This window comes from Somniosus microcephalus, unplaced genomic scaffold (genome assembly GCF_052327205.1).
Source record: "Somniosus microcephalus isolate GS21.2 unplaced genomic scaffold, FLI_Smic_1.0 unresolved_chr1, whole genome shotgun sequence".
Taxonomy (NCBI): Eukaryota; Metazoa; Chordata; class Chondrichthyes; order Squaliformes; family Somniosidae; genus Somniosus; species Somniosus microcephalus.
In genome coordinates this window covers 34,353,969-34,377,867 of record NW_028225179.1, presented here as the reverse complement: position 1 = coordinate 34,377,867, position 23,899 = coordinate 34,353,969, and the positions used below count along the sequence as shown (strand labels likewise).

The window sequence follows — 23,899 nt, the reverse complement described above, 5'->3', positions numbered from 1 at the left end:
CTGAAGTCCCTCATCCCCTGGTACCATTCCGATCAATCTCCCCTTAACTTTCTCTGCTCTAAGGAGAACAACCCCAGCTTCTCCAGTCTCTCCACATCACTGAAGTCCCTCATCCCTGGTACCATTCTGGTCAATCTCCCCTTAACCTTCTCTGCTCTAAGGAGAACAACCCCAGCTTCTCCAGTCTCTCCACATCACTGAAGTCCCTCATCCCTGGAATCATTCTGGTCAATCTCTCCCTTAACCGTCTCTGCTCTAAGGAGAACAACCCCAGCTTCTCCAGTCTCTCCACATCACTGAAGTCCCTCATCCCTGGTACCATTCTGGTCAATCTCCCCTTAACCTTCTCTGCTCTAAGGAGAACAACCCCAGCTTCTCCAGTCTCTCCACATCACTGAAGCCCCTCATCCCCTGGTACCATTCTGGTCAATCTCCCCTTAACCTTCTCTGCTCTAAGGAGAACAACCCCAGCTTCTCCAGTCTCTCCACATCACTGAAGCCCCTCATCCCCTGGTACCATTCTGGTCAATCTCTCCCTTAACCTTCTCTGCTCTAAGGAGAACAATCCCAGCTTCTCCAGTCTCTCCACATCACTGAAGCCCCTCATCCCCTGGTACCATTCTGGTCAATCTCCCCTTAACCTTCTCTGCTCTAAGGAGAACAATCCCAGCTTCTCCAGTCTCTCCACATCACTGAAGTCCCTCATTCCTGGTACCATTCTGTTCAATCTCCCCTTAACCTTCTCTGCTCTAAGGAGAACAACCCCAGCTTCTCCAGTCTCTCCACATCACTGAAGTCCCTCATCCCTGGTACCATTCTGGTCAATCTCTCCCTTAACCTTCTCTGCTCTAAGGAGAACAATCCCAGCTTCTCCAGTCTCTCCACATCACTGAAGTCCCTCATCCCTGGTACCATTCTGGTCAATCTCTCCCTTAACCTTCTCTGCTCTAAGGAGAACAACCCCAGCTTCTCCAGTCTCTCCACATCACTGAAGTCCCTCATCCCTGGTACCATTCTGGTCAATCTCCCCTTAACCTTCTCTGCTCTAAGGAGAACAATCCCAGCTTCTCCAGTCTCTCCACATCACTGAAGTCCCTCATCCCTGGTACCATTCTGGTCAATCTCTCCCTTAACCTTCTCTGCTCTAAGGAGAACAACCCCAGCTTCTCCAGTCTCTCCACGTAACTGAAGTCCCTCATCCCTGGTACCATTCTGGTCAATCTCTCCCTTAACCTTCTCTGCTCTAAGGAGAACAACCCCAGCTTCTCCAGTCTCTCCACATCACTGAAGTCCCTCATCCCTGGTACCATTCTGGTCAATCTCTCCTTAACCTCCTCTGCTCTAAGGAGAACAACCCCAGCTTCTCCAGTCTCTCCACATCACTGAAGTCCCTCATCCCTGGTACCATTCTGGTCAATCTCCCCTTAACCTTCTCTGCTCTAAGGAGAACAATCCCAGCTTCTCCAGTCTCTCCACATCACTGAAGTCCCTCATCCCCTGGTACCATTCTGGTCAATCTCTCCCTTAACCTTCTCTGCTCTAAGGAGAACAACCCCAGCTTCTCCAGTCTCTCCACATCACTGAAGTCCCTCATCCCTGGTACCATTCTGGTCAATCTCTCCTTAACCTCCTCTGCTCCAAGGAGAACAATCCCAGCTTCTCCAGTCTCTCCACATCACTGAAGTTCCTCATCCCTGGTACCATTCTGGTCAATCTCTCCCTTAACCTCCTCTGCTCTAAGGAGAACAATCCCAGCTTCTCCAGTCTCTCCACATCACTGAAGCCCCTCATCCCTGGTACCATTCTGGTCAATCTCCCCTTAACCTTCTCTGCTGTAAGGAGAACAATCCCAGCTTCTCCAGTCTCTCCACATCACTGAAGTCCCTCATCCCTGGTACCATTCTGGTCAATCTCCCCTTAACATTCTCTGCTCTAAGGAGAACAACCCCAGCTTCTCCAGTCTCTCCACATCACTGAAGTCCCTCATCCCCTGGTACCATTCCGATCAATCTCCCCTTAACTTTCTCTGCTCTAAGGAGAACAACCCCAGCTTCTCCAGTCTCTCCACATCACTGAAGTCCCTCATCCCTGGTACCATTCTGGTCAATCTCCCCTTAACCTTCTCTGCTCTAAGGAGAACAACCCCAGCTTCTCCAGTCTCTCCACATCACTGAAGTCCCTCATCCCTGGAATCATTCTGGTCAATCTCTCCCTTAACCGTCTCTGCTCTAAGGAGAACAACCCCAGCTTCTCCAGTCTCTCCACATCACTGAAGTCCCTCATCCCTGGTACCATTCTGGTCAATCTCCCCTTAACCTTCTCTGCTCTAAGGAGAACAACCCCAGCTTCTCCAGTCTCTCCACATCACTGAAGCCCCTCATCCCCTGGTACCATTCTGGTCAATCTCCCCTTAACCTTCTCTGCTCTAAGGAGAACAACCCCAGCTTCTCCAGTCTCTCCACATCACTGAAGCCCCTCATCCCCTGGTACCATTCTGGTCAATCTCTCCCTTAACCTTCTCTGCTCTAAGGAGAACAATCCCAGCTTCTCCAGTCTCTCCACATCACTGAAGCCCCTCATCCCCTGGTACCATTCTGGTCAATCTCCCCTTAACCTTCTCTGCTCTAAGGAGAACAATCCCAGCTTCTCCAGTCTCTCCACATCACTGAAGTCCCTCATTCCTGGTACCATTCTGTTCAATCTCCCCTTAACCTTCTCTGCTCTAAGGAGAACAACCCCAGCTTCTCCAGTCTCTCCACATCACTGAAGTCCCTCATCCCTGGTACCATTCTGGTCAATCTCTCCCTTAACCTTCTCTGCTCTAAGGAGAACAATCCCAGCTTCTCCAGTCTCTCCACATCACTGAAGTCCCTCATCCCTGGTACCATTCTGGTCAATCTCTCCCTTAACCTTCTCTGCTCTAAGGAGAACAACCCCAGCTTCTCCAGTCTCTCCACATCACTGAAGTCCCTCATCCCTGGTACCATTCTGGTCAATCTCCCCTTAACCTTCTCTGCTCTAAGGAGAACAATCCCAGCTTCTCCAGTCTCTCCACATCACTGAAGTCCCTCATCCCTGGTACCATTCTGGTCAATCTCTCCCTTAACCTTCTCTGCTCTAAGGAGAACAACCCCAGCTTCTCCAGTCTCTCCACGTAACTGAAGTCCCTCATCCCTGGTACCATTCTGGTCAATCTCTCCCTTAACCTTCTCTGCTCTAAGGAGAACAACCCCAGCTTCTCCAGTCTCTCCACATCACTGAAGTCCCTCATCCCTGGTACCATTCTGGTCAATCTCTCCTTAACCTCCTCTGCTCTAAGGAGAACAACCCCAGCTTCTCCAGTCTCTCCACATCACTGAAGTCCCTCATCCCTGGTACCATTCTGGTCAATCTCCCCTTAACCTTCTCTGCTCTAAGGAGAACAATCCCAGCTTCTCCAGTCTCTCCACATCACTGAAGTCCCTCATCCCCTGGTACCATTCTGGTCAATCTCTCCCTTAACCTTCTCTGCTCTAAGGAGAACAACCCCAGCTTCTCCAGTCTCTCCACATCACTGAAGTCCCTCATCCCTGGTACCATTCTGGTCAATCTCTCCTTAACCTCCTCTGCTCCAAGGAGAACAATCCCAGCTTCTCCAGTCTCTCCACATCACTGAAGTTCCTCATCCCTGGTACCATTCTGGTCAATCTCTCCCTTAACCTCCTCTGCTCTAAGGAGAACAATCCCAGCTTCTCCAGTCTCTCCACATCACTGAAGTCCCTCATCCCCTGGTACCATTCTGGTCAATCTCCCCTTAACCTTCTCTGCTCTAAGGAGAACAATCCCAGCTTCTCCAGTCTCTCCACATCACTGAAGTCCCTCATCCCTGGTACCATTCTGGTCAATCTCTCCTTAACCTCCTCTGCTCTAAGGAGAACAACCCCAGCTTCTCCAGTCTCTCCACATCACTGAAGTCCCTCATCCCTGGTACCATTCTGGTCAATCTCCCCTTAACCTTCTCTGCTCTAAGGAGAACAATCCCAGCTTCTCCAGTCTCTCCACATCACTGAAGTCCCTCATCCCCTGGTACCATTCTGGTCAATCTCTCCCTTAACCTTCTCTGCTCTACGGAGAACAACCCCAGCTTCTCCAGTCTCTCCACATCACTGAAGTCCCTCATCCCTGGTACCATTCTGGTCAATCTCTCCTTAACCTCCTCTGCTCTAAGGAGAACAACCCCAGCTTCTCCAGTCTCTCCACATCACTGAAGTCCCTCGTCCCTGGTACCATTCTGGTCAATCTCCCCTTAACCTTCTCTGCTCTAAGGAGAACAACCCCAGCTTCTCCAGTCTCTCCACATCACTGAAGTCCCTCATCCCTGGTACCATTCTGGTCAATCTCTCCTTAACCTCCTCTGCTCCAAGGAGAACAATCCCAGCTTCTCCAGTCTCTCCACATCACTGAAGTTCCTCATCCCTGGTACCATTCTGGTCAATCTCTCCCTTAACCTCCTCTGCTCTAAGGAGAACAATCCCAGCTTCTCCAGTCTCTCCACATCACTGAAGTCCCCCATCCCCTGGTACCATTCTGGTCAATCTCCCCTTAACCTTCTCTGCTCTAAGGAGAACAATCCCAGCTTCTCCAGTCTCTCCACATCACTGAAGTCCCCCATCCCCTGGTACCATTCTGGTCAATCTCTCCTTAACCTCCTCTGCTCCAAGGAGAACAATCCCAGCTTCTCCAGTCTCTCCACATCACTGAAGTTCCTCATCCCTGGTACCATTCTGGTCAATCTCTCCCTTAACCTCCTCTGCTCTAAGGAGAACAATCCCAGCTTCTCCAGTCTCTCCACATCACTGAAGTCCCCCATCCCCTGGTACCATTCTGGTCAATCTCCCCTTAACCTTCTCTGCTCTAAGGAGAACAATCCCAGCTTCTCCAGTCTCTCCACATCACTGAAGTCCCTCATCCCCGGTACCATTCTGGTCAATCTCCTCCGCACCCTCTCCAAGGCCTTGACATCCTTCCTAAAGTGCGGTGCCCAGAATTGGACACAAGACCCCAGCTGGGGTCGAACCAGGGTCTTTCTGTTCCTGCACCCACTTTAAAATTGTACCGTTTAGTTTACATTACCTCTCCTCATTCTCCCTACCAAAATGTAAGCATTTCACAATTCTCTGCGTTAAACTGCATCTGCCACGTGTCTGCCCATTTCACCAGTCTGTCTGTGTCCTCCTGAAGTCTGTTACTGTCCTCCCCGCTGTTTACTACATTTCCGAGGCTCGTGTCATCTGCAAACTTTGAACTTACGCCCTGTGTCCTCAAGTCCAGGTCAATAATAATATATCAAAAGGAGCAGTGGTCCTCATAGCGAGCCCTGGGGATCACCACTGTATATCTCACTCCAGTCCGACAAAAAAACATTCACCGCGACTCTCTGCTTTCTGCCCCGTGGCCAATTTCCCAACCAGGCCGCCACTCTACCTTCTGACACGGCCTTCAACTTTGCGGACAAGCCTATTATAATACCCCTAGACTTGATTATTCCAATGCTCACCTGGCCGGCCTCCCAACTTGCACCCTCCATAACCAACAACTCATCCAAATCTCTGCTTGTCCCGTGCCCTAACTCGCAACAAGTCCCGCTCACACGCCACCCCGCTGTGCTCGCTGACCTGCATTGGCTCCTGTTCCAGCAGCGCCTCAATTTTAAAATTCTCATCCTTGTATTCAAATCCCTCCACGACCTCCTCACCCCCCTCCCCCCACCCCACCCTCCCTATCTCTGTAACCTCCTCCAGCCGCTACACCCCTCCCTATCTCTGTAACCTCCTCCAGCCCCTACACCCCTTCCTATCTCTGTAACCTCCTCCAGCCCCTACAACCCTCCCTATCTCTGTAACCTCCTCCAGCCCCTACAGCCCTCCCTATCTCTGTACCCTCCTCCAGCCCCTACACCCCTCCCTATCTCTGTAACCACCTCCAGCCCCTACACCCCTCCCTATCACTGTAACCTCCTCCAGCCCCTACAACCCTCCCTATCTCTGTAAACTCCTCCAGCCCGTACAATCCTCCCTATCTCTGTAACCTCCTCCAGCCCCTACAACACTCCCTATCTCTGTAACCTCCTCCAGCCCCTACAACCTTCCCTATCTCTGTAACCTCCTCCAGCCCCTACACCCTCCCTATCTCTGTAACCTCCTCCAGCCCCCTATAACACTCCCTATCTCTGTAACCACCTCCAGCCCCTACACCCCTCCCTATCACTGTAACCTCCTCCAGCCCCTACAACCCTCCCTATCTCTGTAAACTCCTCCAGCCCGTACAATCCTCCCTATCTCTGTAACCTCCTCCAGCCCCTACAACACTCCCTATCTCTGTAACCTCCTCCAGCCCCTACAACCTTCCCTATCTCTGTAACCTCCTCCAGCCCCTACACCCTCCCTATCTCTGTAACCTCCTCCAGCCCCCTATAACACTCCCTATCTCTGTAACCACCTCCAGCCCCTACACCCCTCCCTATCTCTGTAACCTCCTCCAGCCCCTACCACGCTCCCTATCTCTGTAACCTCCTCCAGCCGCTACACCCCTCCCTATCTCTGTAACCTCCTCCAACCCGTACACCCCTCCCTATCACTGTAACCTCCTCCAGCTCCTACAACCTTCCCTATCTCTGTAACCTCCTCCAGCCCCTACAACCCTCCCTATCACTGTAACCACCTTAAGCCCTACAACCCTCCCTATCTCTGTAACCTCCTCCAGCCCCTACCACCCTCCCTATCTCTGTAACCTCCTCCAGCCCCTAAAACCCTCCCTATCTCTGTAACCTCCTCCAGCCCCTACACCCTCCCTATCTCTGTAACCTCCTCCAGCCCCCTATAACACTCCCTATCTCTGTAACCACCTCCAGCCCCTACACCCCTCCCTATCTCTGTAACCTCCTCCAGCCCCTACCACGCTCCCTATCTCTGTAACCTCCTCCAGCCGCTACACCCCTCCCTATCTCTGTAACCTCCTCCAACCCGTACACCCCTCCCTATCACTGTAACCTCCTCCAGCTCCTACAACCTTCCCTATCTCTGTAACCTCCTCCAGCCCCTACAACCCTCCCTATCACTGTAACCACCTTAAGCCCTACAACCCTCCCTATCTCTGTAACCTCCTCCAGCCCCTAAAACCCTCCCTATCTCTGTAACCTCCTCCAGCCCCTGCAACCCTCCGAGATCTCTGCGCTCCTCCAATTCTGGTCTCTTGCGCATCCCACCGATTTAACATTGGTGGCCATGCTTTCAGCTGCCAGGGCCCCGAGCTCTGGAATTCCCTCTAAACCTCTCCACCTCTCTCTCCTCCTTTAAGACGCTCCTTAAAACCTACCGAGTCAGAGAGTCATAGTGTTATACAGCACAGAAAGACGCCCTTCGGCCCATCGTGTCCACGCCGGCCATCAAGCCCTGTCTAATCTAATCCCATTTTCCAGCACTTGGTCCGTAGCCTTGTATGCTATGGCGTTTCAAGTGCTCATCTAAATGCTTCTTGAATGTTGTGAGGGTTCCTGCCTCTACCACCCTTTCAGGCAGTGAGTTCCAGATTCCAACCACCCTCTGGGTGAAAAAGTTTTTCCTCAAATCCCCTCTAAACCTCCTGCCCCTTACCTTGAAACTATGCCCCCTGGTTATTGACCCCTCTACTAAGGGGAAAAGTTCCTTTCTACCTACCCTATCTATGCCCCTCATAATTTTGTGCACCTCAATCGGGTCCCCCCCTCAGCCTTCTCTGCTCTAAGGAAAACAACCCCAGCCTGTCCAGTCTCTCCTCATAGCTGAAGCGCTCCAGCCCAGGTAACACCCTGGTGAATCTCCTCTGCACCCTCTCCAATGCAATCACATCCTTCCTATAGTGTGGCGACCAGAACTGCACACAGTATTCCAGCTGTGGCCTAACTAGCACTTTGTACAGCTCCATCATAACCTCCCTGCTCTTATATTCTATGCCTCGGCTAATGAAGGCAAGTATCCCATATGCCTTCTGAACCACCTTATCTACCTGTCCTGCTGCCTTCAGGGACCTGTGTACATGCACACCAAGGTCCCTTTGATCCTGTTGACCAAGCTTTTGGTCACCTGTCACTAATATCTGCTTATGTCGCTCGGTGTCAAAGCTTTGTCTGACTTATGCACCTGTGAAGGGCCATGGGGACGTTTTACTACGTTAAAGGCGCTATATAAATACAAGTTGTTACTGTCATGTGTCCACCATTTTCTTGTCTGCTTCTTCTCCTAGATGTTCGTTCTCGATAAAGTCGAGGGAGATGTGTGCACCTTAAACGAGTTTACCATCTCTGGGTCCACCTACGCCCCGGAGGGAGAAGTGTGAGTTGCCTTCTTCAAGATGGTTCAGCGTGGCTTCGCGTTGAAGGGTCGCGGTTGACCAGTTTAGGTCAGGGAGTCCGGGGAGGGGAGGAGGGGGCGTGGGACAAGCTTGGCCGCACCAGACCACCCTTCCCACCCTTCCCACTGATGTGCCTCAATAGATCCGAGACTCGATGTTAGCGAAACAAAACAAGGCTTTTATTGACTTAGAAGGTAACACACAGAGGAGAATGTATCTTCCATCCAGAGGTCTGCCTTACTGGATGTGCTGCAGGCTGGGCCAGCTTACATAGGAGCCAGGTATGGGCGGAGCCCTACACACAGTACAATACAATGGAAATGAAACTGAAACCAACCACAGTCACAGGCAGAGAAATACTGATGAGTGATGAATGGAATATTTCATCACACCCACCATGCAAATCCCCCTTCCCTTCATACTTGGGATAGAATCGTAGAATAGTACAGCACGGAAGCAGGCCATTCGGCCCATCGAGTCTGCACCGGCTCTGTCGAAGAGCGATCCAGTCAGTCCCCCTCCGCCGCTTTTTCCCCAGATCGCTGCAATTATTTTCCCCTTCAAGTATTTATCCAATTCCCTTTTGAAGGCTGCTATTGAATCTGTCTCCACCACCCTATCAGGCAGGGCATTCCAGATCCTCGCCATTCGCTGCATAAAAAGGTTTTCCTCATGTCACCTCTGATATTTTGCCAATCGCCTTAAATCTGTGTCCTCTGGTGATCGACCCCTCAGCCATTGGAAAGAGTTTCTCGTTATTTACTCTACCTAAACCCTTCATGATTTTGAACACCAAATCTCCCCCTTAACCTTCTCTGCTCTAAGGAGAACAATCCCAGCTTCTCCAGTCTCTCCACATCACTGAAGTCCCTCGTCCCTGGTACCATTCTGGTCAATCTCTCCCTTAACCTTCTCTGCTCTAAGGAGAACAATCCCAGCTTCTCCAGTCTCTCCACATCACTGAAGTCCCTCGTCCCTGGTACCATTCTGGTCAATCTCTCCCTTAACCTTCTCTGCTCTAAGGAGAACAATCCCAGCTTCTCCAGTCTCTCCACATCACTGAAGTCCCTCGTCCCTGGTACCATTCTGGTCAATCTCTCCCTTAACCTTCTCTGCTCTAAGGAGAACAATCCCAGCTTCTCCAGTCTCTCCACATCACTGAAGTCCCTCATCCACTGGTACCATTCTGGTCAATCTCTCCCTTAACCTTCTCTGCTCTAAGGAGAACTACCCCAGCTTCTCCAGTCTCTCCACATCACTGAAGTCCCTCGTCCCTGGTACCATTCTGGTCAATCTCTCCCTTAACCTTCTCTGCTCTAAGGAGAACAATCCCAGCTTCTCCAGTCTCTCCACATCACTGAAGTCCCTCGTCCCTGGTACCATTCTGGTCAATCTCTCCCTTAACCTTCTCTGCTCCAAGGAGAACAACCCCAGCTTCTCCAGTCTCTCCACATCACTGAAGTCCCTCGTCCCTGGTACCATTCTGGTCAATCTCCCCTTAACCTTCTCTGCTCTAAGGAGAACAATCCCAGCTTCTCCAGTCTCTCCACATCACTGAAGTCCCTCATCCCTGGTACCATTCTGGTCAATCTCCCCTTAACCTTCTCTGCTCTAAGGAGAACAACCCCAGCTTCTCCAGTCTCTCCACATCACTGAAGTCCCTCATCCACTGGTACCATTCTGGTCAATCTCCCCTTAACCTTCTCTGCTCCAAGGAGAACAACCCCAGCTCCTCCAGGATCTCCACGTAACTGCAATCCCGCATCCCAGGAACCGTTCTAGTCAATCTCCTCTGCACCCTCTCCAAAGCCTTCGCGTCCTTCCTTAAGTGCGGTGCCCAGAAGTTGGACACAGGGCTCCAGCTGGGCCTGGCAGCGTTGGGCTGGGACCTGGGCGTCGCTGGCAAGGCCGGCATTTATTGCCCGTCTCCCCTAGCTGCCCTTGAGAAGGTTGGATGGTGGTGGGCCTTATTCTTGAAATGCTCGCTTGGATACGACCGAGAGACTTGGCAGGTAGACTCCAGAGGGGCAGTTAAGAGTCGACCATGTTGGTGTGGGACTGGAGTCACATGTAGGCCCAGACCGGGTAAGCAGGGCAGGCATCCTTCCCTAAAAGGAGACATCAGTGAACCGACAATTTTTACGACAATCCGCCAACATCACGCTCACTTTCCTGAGACAGGCATTTCATTTCCGATATATTTGTAACTGAATTCAAAATCTGAAACCGCCATGGTGAGAATTGAACTTACGCTGTACGGGATTATTAGTCCAGTAACAGAACCACTGCACCACCTAAGCCCTTCCGTCGTAGCTAGATTCAGTGTTCACTGAGACTCCTGGCCTGGATCATGGGTCATCAAGTCTCTGGAATGGGGCTTGAACCCTTGACCTTCTGTAGCCGGCACTCCCGGTTGCCAGTGCTAAGGGAGCGCCACACTGTCGGAGGGGCAGTACTGAGGGAGCGCTGCACTGTCGGAGGGGCAGTACTGAGGGAGCGCCACACTGTCGGAGAGGCAGTACTGAGGGAGCGCCACACTGTCGGAGGGGCAGTACTGAGGGAGCGCCGCACTGTCGGAGGGGCAGTACTGAGGGAGCGCCACACTGTCGGAGGGGCAGTACTGAGGGAGCGCCACACTGTCGGAGGGGCAGTACTGAGGGAGCGCCGCACTGTCGGAGGGGCAGTACTGAGGGAGCGCCGCACTGTCGGAGGGGCAGTACTGAGGGAGCGCCGCACTGTCGGAGGGGCAGTACTGAGGGAGTGCCGCACTGTCGGAGGGGCAGTACTGAGGGAGCGCCGCACTGTCGGAGGGGCAGTACTGAGGGAGCGCTGCACTGTGGGAGGGGCGGTACTGAGGGAGCGCTGCACTGTCGGAGGGGCAGTACTGAGGGTGCGCTGCACTGTCAGAGGGGCAGTACTGAGGGAGCGCTGCACTGTCAGAGGGGCAGTACTGAGGGAGCGCCGCACTGTCGGAGGGGCAGTGCTGAGGGAGCGCCGCACTGTCGGAGGGACAGTACTGAGGGAGCGCCACACTGTCGGAGGGGCAGTACTGAGGGTGCGCCGCACTGTCGGAGGGGCAGTGCTAAGGGAGCGCCACACTGTCGGAGGGGCAGTACTGAGGGAGCGCCGCACTGTCGGAGGGACAGTACTGAGGGAGCGCCACACTGTCGGAGGGGCAGTACTGAGGGTGCGCCGCACTGTCGGAGGGGCAGTACTGAGGGAGCGCCGCACTGTCGGAGGGGCAGTACTGAGGGAGTGCCACACTGTCGGAGGGGCAGTACTGAGGGAGTGCCACACTGTCGGAGGGGCAGTACTGAGGGTGCGCCGCACTGTCGGAGGGGCAGTACTGAGGGAGCGCCGCACTGTCGGAGGGGCAGTACTGAGGGAGCGCCGCACTGTCGGAGGGGCAGTACTGAGGGTGCGCCGCACTGTCGGAGGGGCAGTACTGAGGGTGCGCCGCACTGTCGGAGGGGCAGTACTGAGAGAGCGCCGCACTGTCGGAGGGGCAGTACTGAGGGAGCGCCGCACTGTCGGAGGGGCAGTACTGAGGGAGCGCCGCACTGTCGGAGGGGCAGTACTGAGGGAGCGCCGCACTGTCGGAGGGGCAGTACTGAGGGAGCGCCGCACTGTCGGAGGGGCAGTACTGAGGGAGCGCCGCACTGTCGGAGGGGCAGTACTGAGGGAGCGCCGCACTGTCGGAGGGGCAGTACTGAGGGAGCGCTGCACTGTCAGAGGGGCGGTACTGAGGGTGCGCCGCACTGTCGGAGGGGCAGTACTGAGGGAGCGCCGCACTGTCGGAGGGGCAGTACTGAGGGAGCGCCGCACTGTCGGAGGGGAAGTACTGAGGGAGCGCTGCACCATCGGAGGGGCAGTACTGAGGGAGCGCTGCACTGTCGGAGGGGCAGTACTGAGGGAGCGCCGCACTGTTGGAGGGGCAGTACTGAGGGAGCGCCGCACTGTCGGAGGGGCAGTACTAAAGGAGCGCCGCACTGTCGGAGGGGCGGTACTGAGGGAGCACCGCACTGTCAGAGGGGCGGTACTGAGGGAGCGCCGCACCGTCGGAGGGGCGGTACTGAGGGAGCGCTGCACTGTCGGAGGGGCAGTACTGGGGGAGTGCCGCACTATCGAAGGGGCAGTACTGAGGGAGCACCGCACTGTCGGAGGGGCAGTACTGAGGGAGCGCCACACTGTCGGAGGGGCAGTACTGAGGGTGCGCCGCACTGTCGGAGGGGCAGTACTGAGGGAGCGCCGCACTGTCGGAGAGGCAGTACTGAGGGAGCGCTGCACTGTCGGAGGAGCAGTACTGGGGGAGTGCCGCACTGTCGGAGGGGCGGTACTGAGGGAGCACCGCATTGTCGGAGGGGCAGTACTGAGGGGGCGCCGCACTGTCGGAGGGGCGGTACTGAGGGAGCGGCGCACTGTCGGAGGGGCGGTACTGAGGGAGCGCCGCACTGTCAGAGGGGCAGTACTGAGAGAGCGCCACACTGTCGGAGGGGCAGTACTGAGGGAGTGCCGCACTGTCAGAGAGGCAGTACTGAGGGAACGGCGCACTGTCGGAGGGGCAGTACTGAGGTGGTGAAAGGCGCTTTGGGACATCCCGAGGTCGTGTATCGGGAAATAGCTGAGTTTCTGCTCCTCAGGAAATTTCACGGCCCCCCATTCTGTTATGCTCACCAGGCAGAGGAATGAAAAAACTGTCAAAAGCGGGCAGTACGACGGCCTGGTGGAACTTGCAACCATCTGTGCCCTCTGCAACGACTCGTCCCTCGACTTTAACGAGGTGAGTGACCTGGGGAAAGGTAGGACAAGAAGCATCTAGTCAGGCAGTTCCCACCAGCTCCGTAACATCGCCGGTCTCCGCTCCTGCCTTGAAGGGATAATTACTAGTCCTAGCCCCTTTAGGGCTTACCCCGGATCAGGCGTATTCCCCAGACGATCACTTTCAACTAAAGTTTGAGCTAGCCGAATCCTAAAGACGCTCAATTGGGTCAAAAGGTCCGGACTATCTCTCCCTTAAAGGAAAGGAACAACCTGAAAATGTTACCGTCCACCAGATAGTGCTTTCCAGAAATTCGGGTCGGGGACTTCCCGCGGGTGCAAGCCCCCGACCTGCGCTTACCTTGCGCGCCGGCCGTTCAGCTCTGGGCTCCCGTGGGATTCCGATCCTGGGCCTCCTCCAACTGCCGGCGCACAGTGCTTGTGTATCCCGGGGGCGCAGTTAGTTCGATGTGCGTCCCCTGGGATCACGTGAGCCAATGGTAGCAGGGAATGCTTCATTCATAAGTTTGACAGGAAGAGCTGTCAAACCTATAAATACTATAAGCCCCAAAACATCACTAAAACCTCAAATAATTTTTTTTTTAATCACATTTTTAAATAAACTATAAATTACATGAAATAACTATTTTAAACGATAATTTAAATTTTTGAAAAAATGAATTACATTTTCTAACGGAGCTAAAAATAAACTTACCTTTCTTTAAAGTATTTAAAAATAATAAACCTGTGGAAAAAATGTTTTAATTTTAATTAATTCACCACTTACCTTGTAAAAAGTAGGCCCTGCGACTGTTTTTTACATGTCTAACTTCTGGAGACTTACCCTCCGGGGAAAACCCGCAAAAAAAACGTAAGTTCGATGCGCACGCGCCGCCTCTCCAACGCACGCGTTCCGCCTCTGAACCCCTTCTTTCAGGGGAACGGAAGTGCCGGTTTCCCGCGCATGCGCAGTGCATGCAGGAAACCAGCACTTTCGTTGGGCCTACGCGTGAGTACCCCGTGCGTACTCACCCGCGGAGACCCGAATTTCTGGGCCAATATTAAGTTTAGCCAGACTGTAACGACCCGGATATTATGAGGGTCCAGAAAACTCCCCCAGAATTCTGCAACTCCTCAGCAAAGACTGTACAGAGATTGAGTTTGCGAGTTTGATACAGAAGTCTTATGTGAGACAATTCTAAAAATATAATAATTTATTAAAGAACTGACATGCAATTTACAGTTGGTGAATCAGTCAATCGCAACATTAACAATTCTAAAAAGAGAAAACATACTATCTTTTTAACAGAGAATCTTACTTTTAAATCTTAATTTCCCTGCAGTATCACAGTTCTTAAAGTTCTCTATACAGGATATCCATCAATATCAAAATACCTTTGATCCCTGAGGTACAAAGAGTGGTAGGCTACAGAGCCGCCTCTGAAGCCAGGAATCGCTTTGCCCGATTAAAGCGAGTCTGATATCCCATTTGAGAGTTCAATATTTATACCCTTTTCCAGTGGTATTTCCTTTAAGGTTTTCTGTTGATGCAAGTTAATTATCTCTATTCATCTTTCTGCCGACCTCTGCAACTCTTACTGCCACCTCAGCCAGAATCTTGTCTCATCTCCAGGTGTTCTAGGGTCACCATATAAAAACGGCGTGAACGGCAGGTGTTCCTTATCTTATGTGCCATCTTTACGAAGTTTAAATTAGAACACCTTATCCAGGGTGAACCATTGTTTTGTTCCCAAAAGGTCAGCTTATCGGAGCCATTCACCTTCTGTTTCAATAAGGTTATTTATTCAGGATCAACAACTCTTTTATCTCAATATCCAGAATGCTTTCATAGCTATTTCATAGTTAGGTTTCTAAATTTCCAAACCCAGTTCGTCATGTTTTAATAAGGCCAGAACGCCTTCATAAGATAATGGCCCTGAAATGAGGATCGGGAGCTTGCCGCGCGTGCAAGCCCCCGATGTTCACATACCCGGCGCGCTGACATTTTAATTCTGGCCCGCATTGCATTTCCTCTGACTGGCCCGCTTGAGGTCCTGCCGCGCTGTGCGTGCGTGACCCAGCGGCGTACTTAGTGCGATGAGCCGGCTGGGATCACGTAAGCACAGGGCAACCAATGGGAGGTTGCAAAAGTTCATTCATGAGTTTGACAGTAAGAGCTGTCAAACTCATGAAAACTCCTGGCCCCAAAACACTACTTAAACCTGAAAGAAAATTTAAAAAAACATTGCACTACTTAAATGAACCATAAAGAACTCTGAAAAACTATTTTAAACAATAATTTTAAAATTAAAAAAAAAAATTTATATAAAAAATCGGGGCTAAAACTAAACTTACCTTACTGTAAATTCTTTAAAGATAACAAACATGTGGGAAAAAAATTCTCAATTGCATTAATAGACCACTTACCTGTAAAACTAAGTACTTACGTGTGGTTTTTCAATGCGTAAATACCGGAGGCCTTTACACACGCGCAACTCTCTAAAAATAGAGGAAATCCAAGTCGCACGCGCTGCCCGATACCGCGCATGCTTTCAGCCTCTTAACCCCTTAGGTCAGAGGACAGGAAATGCCGGTTTTCAGCGCATGCTAAAAACCGGCAATTATTCCGGGCACAACGCGTGAATAAGGACGGGGTACTCACGCGTGTGCCCGGAATTACTGGGCCATTGGGCTGGATTTTCATTGAGGAGTCGGGTAGGAGGCGGGACTACAACTTTCGGGGTTGTAGTCCCGCCTCCATCGAGTTCTAGCCAACCCACGCGATTTTGACTTGATTGACCTTGTTGAGCCCGCCCAGCGGGACTCAGCAGGCCAATTAAGGGCCACCCGGCAACAGGTGACGTCACAGACTGACATTTCATCTGTCAAGACCTTTTGACAGATGAAATATCAGCGTTTCACAGCTGTTTGAAGCTGTCAAACACTGACAATCTGTACTCCAAGTTAATCCCTTCCTGCCAGGATGATTTAGAGATCTCCCCGGAACAGAAAGCTGAATGCTGCAATTTTTGACAGCTCGCGGCCATTCTGCTTTCTGTGCCGGTGAGATGAGGGACTCCCGAGACCTGAAGAAAGGAAGGCTGTAAAGGTAAGTAAAGGTAAGTAAAACTTATTTAAACACTTTACACACACCAAACACACTTACCTCTGCACTCATGCACCCATCACTCACCTGAACACCGGACATCTCGAACCCGCCGAGCCCTTCAGCCCGACGGGCCGCCTCGCTAACTTGGCGCGGTTTGGAGCCGTCGGGAATCCCACACTTCAGGAATAAAAATAGGGATTAGGCTGAAAACTACCCGCCTCGGGGAGGCGGGTCCCAGTGTGGGTCGAGTACCCGCCTCTTTTGAAACTGGCATGGAGGCGGGTTGGGGGCGGGATGTGTTCATGCCCCCCGATTGCGGGATTTTAACCCCCCACAGGCCTCCAATCCCGACTCCACGGCCCAATAAAAATCCTGCCCAGTGTATTTTTCTGAATAGGTTACATTGTTTATTCCTTCACAGCCTCCGCCCATCTGCAACTGAAAACTTCGTCCTTGCCATTTGTCCCCTCCAGACTCCACCATCCCAACGCACTCCTGCTGACCCCTGTGTCCTAACTCGCAGCGAGACCCCTTCACCATCGCCCCCTGTTGCGCGCTGATCTACATCGGCTCCCGGTCCAACAACGCCTCGATTTTAAAATTCTCCTTCCTCCTGTTCAAATCCTTCCGTGGTCTCCTCGCGCCCCCCCTCCCCATCTCTGTGACCTCCTCCAGCCCCTTACAACCCTCCAAGATCTCGGCGCTCCTCCAATTCCGGCCTCTTGCACATCCCCCGATTTCCATCGCTCCACCATTGGCGGCCGTGCCTTCAGCTGCCTGGGCCCCGAGCTCTGCAATTCCCTCCCTAAACCTCTCCGCCTCTCTCCCCCTTTAAGACAATCCTTATTTACAACGGTCCCCGGGAGTGTGTCAGTGTTAACACGGGGTCCCCGGATAGTGTGTCAGTGTTAACACGGGGTCCCCGGATAGTGTGTCAGTATTTACAGGGGGTCCCCGGGAGTGTGTCAGTATTTACAGGGGGTCCCCGGGAATGTGTCAGTATTTACAGGGAGTCCCTGGGAGTGTGTCAGTATTTACAGGGGGTCCCCGGGAGTGTGTTAGTATTTACAGGGGGTCACTGGGAGTGTGTTAGTATTTACAGGGTGTTCCCCGGGGGTGTGTCAGTATTTACAGGGGGTCCCCAGGAGTGTGTCAGTATTTACAGGGGGTCCCCGGGATAGTGTCAGTATTTACAGGGGGTCCCCGGGATAGTGTCAGTATTTACAGGGGGTCCCCAGGAGTGTGTCAGTATTTACAGGGGGTCCCCGGGAGTGTGTCAGTATTTACAGGGGGTCCCCAGGAGTGTGTCAGTATTTACAGGGGGTCACTGGGAGTGTGTTAGTATTTACAGGGTGTTCCCCGGGGGTGTGTCAGTATTTACAGGGGGTCCCCAGGAGTGTGTCAGTATTTACAGGGGGTCCCCAGGAGTGTGTCAGTATTTACAGGGGGTCCCCGGGATAGTGTCAGTATTTACAGGGGGTCCCCGGGATAGTGTCAGTATTTACAGGGGGTCCCCGGGAGTGTGTCAGTATTTACAGGGGGTCCCCGGGATAGTGTCAGTATTTACAGGGGGTCCCCGGGAGTGTGTCAGTATTTACAGGGGGTCCCCAGGAGTGTGTCAGTATTTACAGGGGGTCACTGGGAGTGTGTCAGTATTTACAGGGGGTCCCCGGGAGTGTGCCAGTATTTACAGGGGGTCCCCGGGAGTGTGTCAGTATTTACAGGGGGTCCCCGGGAATGTGTCAGTATTTACAGGGAGTCCCTGGGAGTGTGTCAGTATTTACAGGGGGTCCCCGGGAATGTGTCAGTATTTACAGGGGGTCCCTGGGAGTGTGTCAGTATTTACAGGGGGTCCCCGGGAGTGTGTTAGTATTTACAGGGTGTTCCCCGGGGGTGTGTTAGTATTTACAGGGGGTTCCCGGGAGTGTGTCAGTATTTACAGGGGGTCCCCGGGAGTGTGTCAGTATTTACAGGGGGTCCCCGGGAGTGAGTCAGTATTTACAGGGTGTTCCCGGGAGTGTGTCAGTATTTACAGGGAGTCCCTGGGAGTGTGTCAGTATTTACAGGGGGTCCCCGGGAGTGTGTTAGTATTTACAGGGTGTTCCCCGGGGGTGTGTTAGTATTTACAGGGGGTTCCCGGGAGTGTGTCAGTATTTACAGGGGGTCCCCGGGAGTGTGTCAGTATTTACAGGGGGTCCCCGGGAGTGTGTCAGTATTTACAGGGAGTCCCCGGGAGTGTGTCAGTATTTACAGGGTGTTCCCGGGAGTGTGTCAGTATTTACAGGGGGTCCCCGGGAGTGTGTCAGTATTTACAGGAGGTCCCCGGGAGTATGTCAGTATTTACAGGGTGTCTCCGGGAGTGTGTGAGTATTTACAGGGAGTCCCCGGGAATGTGTCAGTATTTACAGGGGGTCCCCAGGAGTGTGTCAGTATTTACAGGGTGTTCCCCGGGAGTGTGTCAATATTTACAGGGAGTCCCCGGGAGTACGTCAGTATTTATAGGGGGTAACTAGGAGTGTGTCAGTATTTACAGGGGGTCCCCGGGAGTGTGTCAGTATTTACAGGGGGTCCCCGGGAATGTGTCAGTATTTACAGGGAGTCCCTGGGAGTGTGTCAGTATTTACAGGGGGTCCCCGGGAGTGTGTTAGTATTTACAGGGGGTCACTGGGAGTGTGTTAGTATTTACAGGGGTTCCCCGGGAGTGTGTCAGTATTTACAGGGGTTCCCCGGGAGTGTGTCAGTATTTACAGGGGTTCCCCGGGAGTGTGTCAGTATTTACAGGGGGTCCCCGGGAGTGTGTCAGTATTTACAGGGGGTCCCTGGGAGTGTGTCAGTATTTACAGGGTGTCCCCGGGGGTGTGTCAGTATTTACAGGGGGTCCCCAGGAGTGTGTCAGTATTTACAGGGGGTCCCCGGGATAGTGTCAGTATTTACAGGGGGTCCCCGGGATAGTGTCAGTATTTACAGGGGGTCCCCAGGAGTGTGTCAGTATTTACAGGGGGTCCCCGGGAGTGTGTCAGTATTTACAGGGGGTCCCCAGGAGTGTGTCAGTATTTACAGGGGGTCACTGGGAGTGTGTTAGTATTTACAGGGTGTTCCCCGGGGGTGTGTCAGTATTTACAGGGGGTCCCCAGGAGTGTGTCAGTATTTACAGGGGGTCCCCAGGAGTGTGTCAGTATTTACAGGGGGTCCCCGGGATAGTGTCAGTATTTACAGGGGGTCCCCGGGATAGTGTCAGTATTTACAGGGGGTCCCCGGGAGTGTGTCAGTATTTACAGGGGGTCCCCGGGATAGTGTCAGTATTTACAGGGGGTCCCCGGGAGTGTGTCAGTATTTACAGGGGGTCCCCAGGAGTGTGTCAGTATTTACAGGGAGTCCCCGGGAGTGTGTCAGTATTTACAGGGGGTCACTGGGAGTGTGCCAGTATTTACAGGGGGTCCCCGGGAGTGTGTCAGTATTTACAGGGGGTCACTGGGAGTGTGCCAGTATTTACAGGGGGTCCCCGGGAGTGTGTCAGTATTTACAGGGGGTCACTGGGAGTGTGCCAGTATTTACAGGGGGTCCCCGGGAGTGTGTCAGTATTTACAGGGGGTCCCCGGGAGTGTGTCAGTATTTACAGGGGGTCACTGGGAGTGTGCCAGTATTTACAGGGGGTCCCCGGGAGTGTGTCAGTATTTACAGGGGGTCCCCGGGAATGTGTCAGTATTTACAGGGAGTCCCTGGGAGTGTGTCAGTATTTACAGGGGGTCCCCGGGAATGTGTCAGTATTTACAGGGGGTCCCTGGGAGTGTGTCAGTATTTACAGGGGGTCCCCGGGAGTGTGTTAGTATTTACAGGGTGTTCCCCGGGGGTGTGTTAGTATTTACAGGGGGTTCCCGGGAGTGTGTCAGTATTTACAGGGGGTCCCCGGGAGTGTGTCAGTATTTACAGGGAGTCCCCGGGAGTGAGTCAGTATTTACAGGGTGTTCCCGGGAGTGTGTCAGTATTTACAGGGAGTCCCTGGGAGTGTGTCAGTATTTACAGGGGGTCCCCGGGAGTGTGTTAGTATTTACAGGGTGTTCCCCGGGGGTGTGTTAGTATTTACAGGGGGTTCCCGGGAGTGTGTCAGTATTTACAGGGGGTCCCCGGGAGTGTGTCAGTATTTACAGGGGGTCCCCGGGAGTGTGTCAGTATTTACAGGGAGTCCCCGGGAGTGTGTCAGTATTTACAGGGTGTTCCCGGGAGTGTGTCAGTATTTACAGGGGGTCCCCGGGAGTGTGTCAGTATTTACAGGAGGTCCCCGGGAGTATGTCAGTATTTACAGGGTGTCTCCGGGAGTGTGTGAGTATTTACAGGGAGTCCCCGGGAATGTGTCAGTATTTACAGGGTGTTCCCCGGGAGTGTGTCAATATTTACAGGGAGTCCCCGGGAGTACGTCAGTATTTATAGGGGGTAACTAGGAGTGTGTCAGTATTTACAGGGGGTCCCCAGGAGTGTGTCAGTATTTACAGGTTGTTCCCCGGGCGTGTGTCAATATTTACAGGGAGTCCTCGGGAGTGCGTCAGTATTTATAGGGGGTCACTGGGAGTATGTCAGTATTTACAGGGGATCCCCGGGAGTGTGTCAGTATTTACAGGGGGTCCCAGGGAGTGTGTCAGTATTAACAGGGAGTCCCCGGGATTGTGTTAGTATTTACAGGGTGTTCCCCGGGAGTGTGTCAATATTCACAGGGAGTCCCCGAGAGTGCGTCAGTATTTATAGGGGGTCCCCGGGAGTGTGTCAGTATTTACAGGGTGTTCCCCGGGAGTGTGTCAGTATTTACAGGGAGTCCCCGGGAGTGTGTCAGTATTTACAGGGGGTCCCTGGGAGTGTGTCAGTATTTACAGGGGGTCCCTGGGAGTGTGTCAGTATTTACAGGGGGTCCCCGGGAGTGTGTCAGTATTTACAGGGGGTCCCCGGGAGTGTGTCGGTATTTACAGGGGGTCCCCGGGAGTGTGTCAGTATTTACAGGGGGACCCTGGGAGTGTGTCAGTATTTACAGGAGGTCCCCGGGAGTGTGTCAGTATTTACAGGGGGTCCCCGGGAGTGTGTCAGTATTTACAGGGGGTCCCCGGGAGTGAGTCAGTATTTACAGGGGGACCCTGGGAGTGTGTCAGTATTTACAGGAGGTCCCCGGGAGTGTGTCAGTATTTACAGGGGGTCCCCGGGAGTGTGTCAGTATTTACAGGGGGTCCCCGGGAGTGAGTCAGTATTTACAGGGGGTCCCCGGGAGCATGTCAGTATTTACAGGGGGTCCCCGGGAGTGTGTCAGTATTTACAGGGGGTCCCCGGGAGTGTGTCAGTATTTACAGGGGGTCCCCGGGAGTGTGTCAGCATTTACAGGGGGTCCCCGGGAGTGTGTCAGTGTTTACAGGGGGTCCCCGGGAGTGTGTCAGTATTTACAGGGTGTCCCCGGGAGTGTGTCAGTATTTACAGGGGGTCCCCGGGAGTGTGTCAGTATTTACAGGGGGTCCCCGGGAGTGTGTCAGTATTTACGGGGTGTCCCCGGGAGTGTGTCAGTATTTACAGGGAGTCCCCAGGAGTGTGTCAGTATTTACAGGATTTAGATAAAGGGACCAAATGTAATATATCCAAGTTTGCTGATGATACAAAGCTGGGTGGGGACAACCCCAGCTTCTCCAGTCTCTCCACATCACTGAAGTCCCTCATCCCTGGAACCATTCTAGTCAATCTCTTCTGTAACCTCTCCAAATCCTTCAGGTCCTTCCTGTAGTGCGGTGCCCAGAATTCTGCTCGATACTCCAGCTGGAGCAGAATCGGTGTTTTATGTTCGGAGCAACGCACCTTTGTTTTCAACTTCTCTGCTCCTAACTCATTGTATTTGCTTCGCACGGTTCAGGCCAAAGGCGTTTTTGAGAAGGTGGGTGAAGCTACAGAGACCGCCTTGGTGTGCCTGGTGGAGAAGATGAATGTGTTCAATACTGATGTCCGCTCAATGTCAAAGTCGGAACGCGCCAACGCTTGCAATTCCGTAAGTCTGTCTTTTTTTATTCATACGAGCGTCGCTGGCAAGGCCGGCATTTATCGCCCATCCCCAATTGCCCTTCAGAAACATAGAAACATAGAAGATAGGAGCAGGAGTAGGCCATTCGGCCCTTCGAGCCTGCTCCGCCGTTCAACGAGATCATGGCTGATCATCCAAACCCTAGCACCCGGTCCCTACACCGACAGCCATCCCACCCAAGCCCTAACCCCGTAACCCCACGTATTTAATCCCCCCGAACACTAAGGGCCAATTTTTATCATAGCCAATCTACCTAACCCGCACATCTTTGGAAGGTGGCGGTGAGCCGCCTTCTTGACCCGCTGCAGTCCGTGTGGTGAAGGTACTCCCACAGTGCTGTTAGGGAGGGAGTTCCAGGATTTTGACCCAGCAACGATGAAGGGACGGCCAATATATTTCCAAGTCGGGATGGTGTGTGACTTGGAGGTGGAACTTGGAGGTGGTGGTGTTCCCATGTGCCTGCTGCCCTTGTCCTTCTAGGTGGTAGAGGCTGCGGGTTTGGGAGGTGCTGCCGAAGAAGCCTTGGCCAGTTGCTGCAGTGCATCTTGTAGATGGTACACACTGTTGCCACGGTACGCCGGTGGTGGAGGGAGTGAATGTTTAAGGTGGTGGATGGGGTGCCAATCAAGCGGGCTGCTTTGTCCTGGATGGTGTCGAGCTTCTTGAGTGTTGTTGGAGCTGCAACTTATCCAGGCAAGTGGAGAGTATTCCATCACACTGCTGACTTGTGCCTTGTAGATGGTGGAAAGGCTTTGGGGAGTCAGGAGGTGAGACACTCGCCGCAGAATACCTAGCCTCTGACATGCTCATGTTGTCACAGTATTTATGTCGCTGGTCCAGTTAAGCATCTGGTCAATGGTGACCCCCCGGGATATTGATGGTGGGGGATTCGGCGATGGTAATGCCGTTGAATGTCAAGGGGCGGTGGTTAGACCTTCGCTTGTTGGAGACAGTCATTGCCCGGCACATGTATGGCGCGAATGTTACCTGCAAGTCTTTCTCCTCCCCCCCCCACCCCTGCCCCCATCTCCACCACTCCCCTCCATCAGGCAATCTGTCCATACTGTCCCCGGTGTAGAGAGGTTACTCTCCGAAGTATTCAGGACTCTCTACCCAGTGGGCTGTGGACACTCAGTCATTAAGTATATTCAAGACGGAGAGCGATAGATTTTTTGGACACGCCTTTCACAACCTCAGGACGTCCCAAAGCACTTCACGGCCAATGTTGTAATGTAGGAAACGCGGCAGCCAATTTGCGCACAGCAAGCTCCCACAAACAGCAACGTGATAACGACCAGATAATCTGTTTTTAGTGATGCTGGTCGATGGATATATACCGGCCCCAGGACACCAGGGAGAGCTCCCCTGCTCATCTTCGAAATGCTGGTTGTGGGATCTTTTACGTCCACCTGAGAGGACAGATGAGGCCTCGGTTTAGCGTCTCATCTGAAAGACGGCACCTCCGACAGTGCGGCGCTCCCTCAGTACCACCCCTCCGACAGTGCAACGCTCCCTCAGTACTGCCCCTCCGACAGTGCAGCGCTCCCTCAGTACTGACCCTCCGACAGTGCGGCGCTCCCTCAGTACTGCCCCTCCGACAGTGCAGTGCTCCCTCAGTACTG

The 23,899-nt window shown here is 53.1% G+C and overlaps 1 protein-coding gene across 1 annotated transcript in view; it reads left to right on the top strand.

The window, feature by feature from the left end:
• Positions 1-23,899, top strand: part of LOC147094590 (sarcoplasmic/endoplasmic reticulum calcium ATPase 1-like) — a 119,872-nt gene that overhangs the window by 91,508 nt on the left and 4,465 nt on the right. The window contains exons 10-12 of the mRNA XM_085974427.1: positions 8,260-8,348; positions 13,045-13,147; positions 22,113-22,244. Of these exons, the coding sequence (XP_085830553.1) occupies positions 8,260-8,348; positions 13,045-13,147; positions 22,113-22,244 (324 nt within the window). The remainder of the gene's footprint in view (positions 1-8,259; positions 8,349-13,044; positions 13,148-22,112; positions 22,245-23,899) is intronic.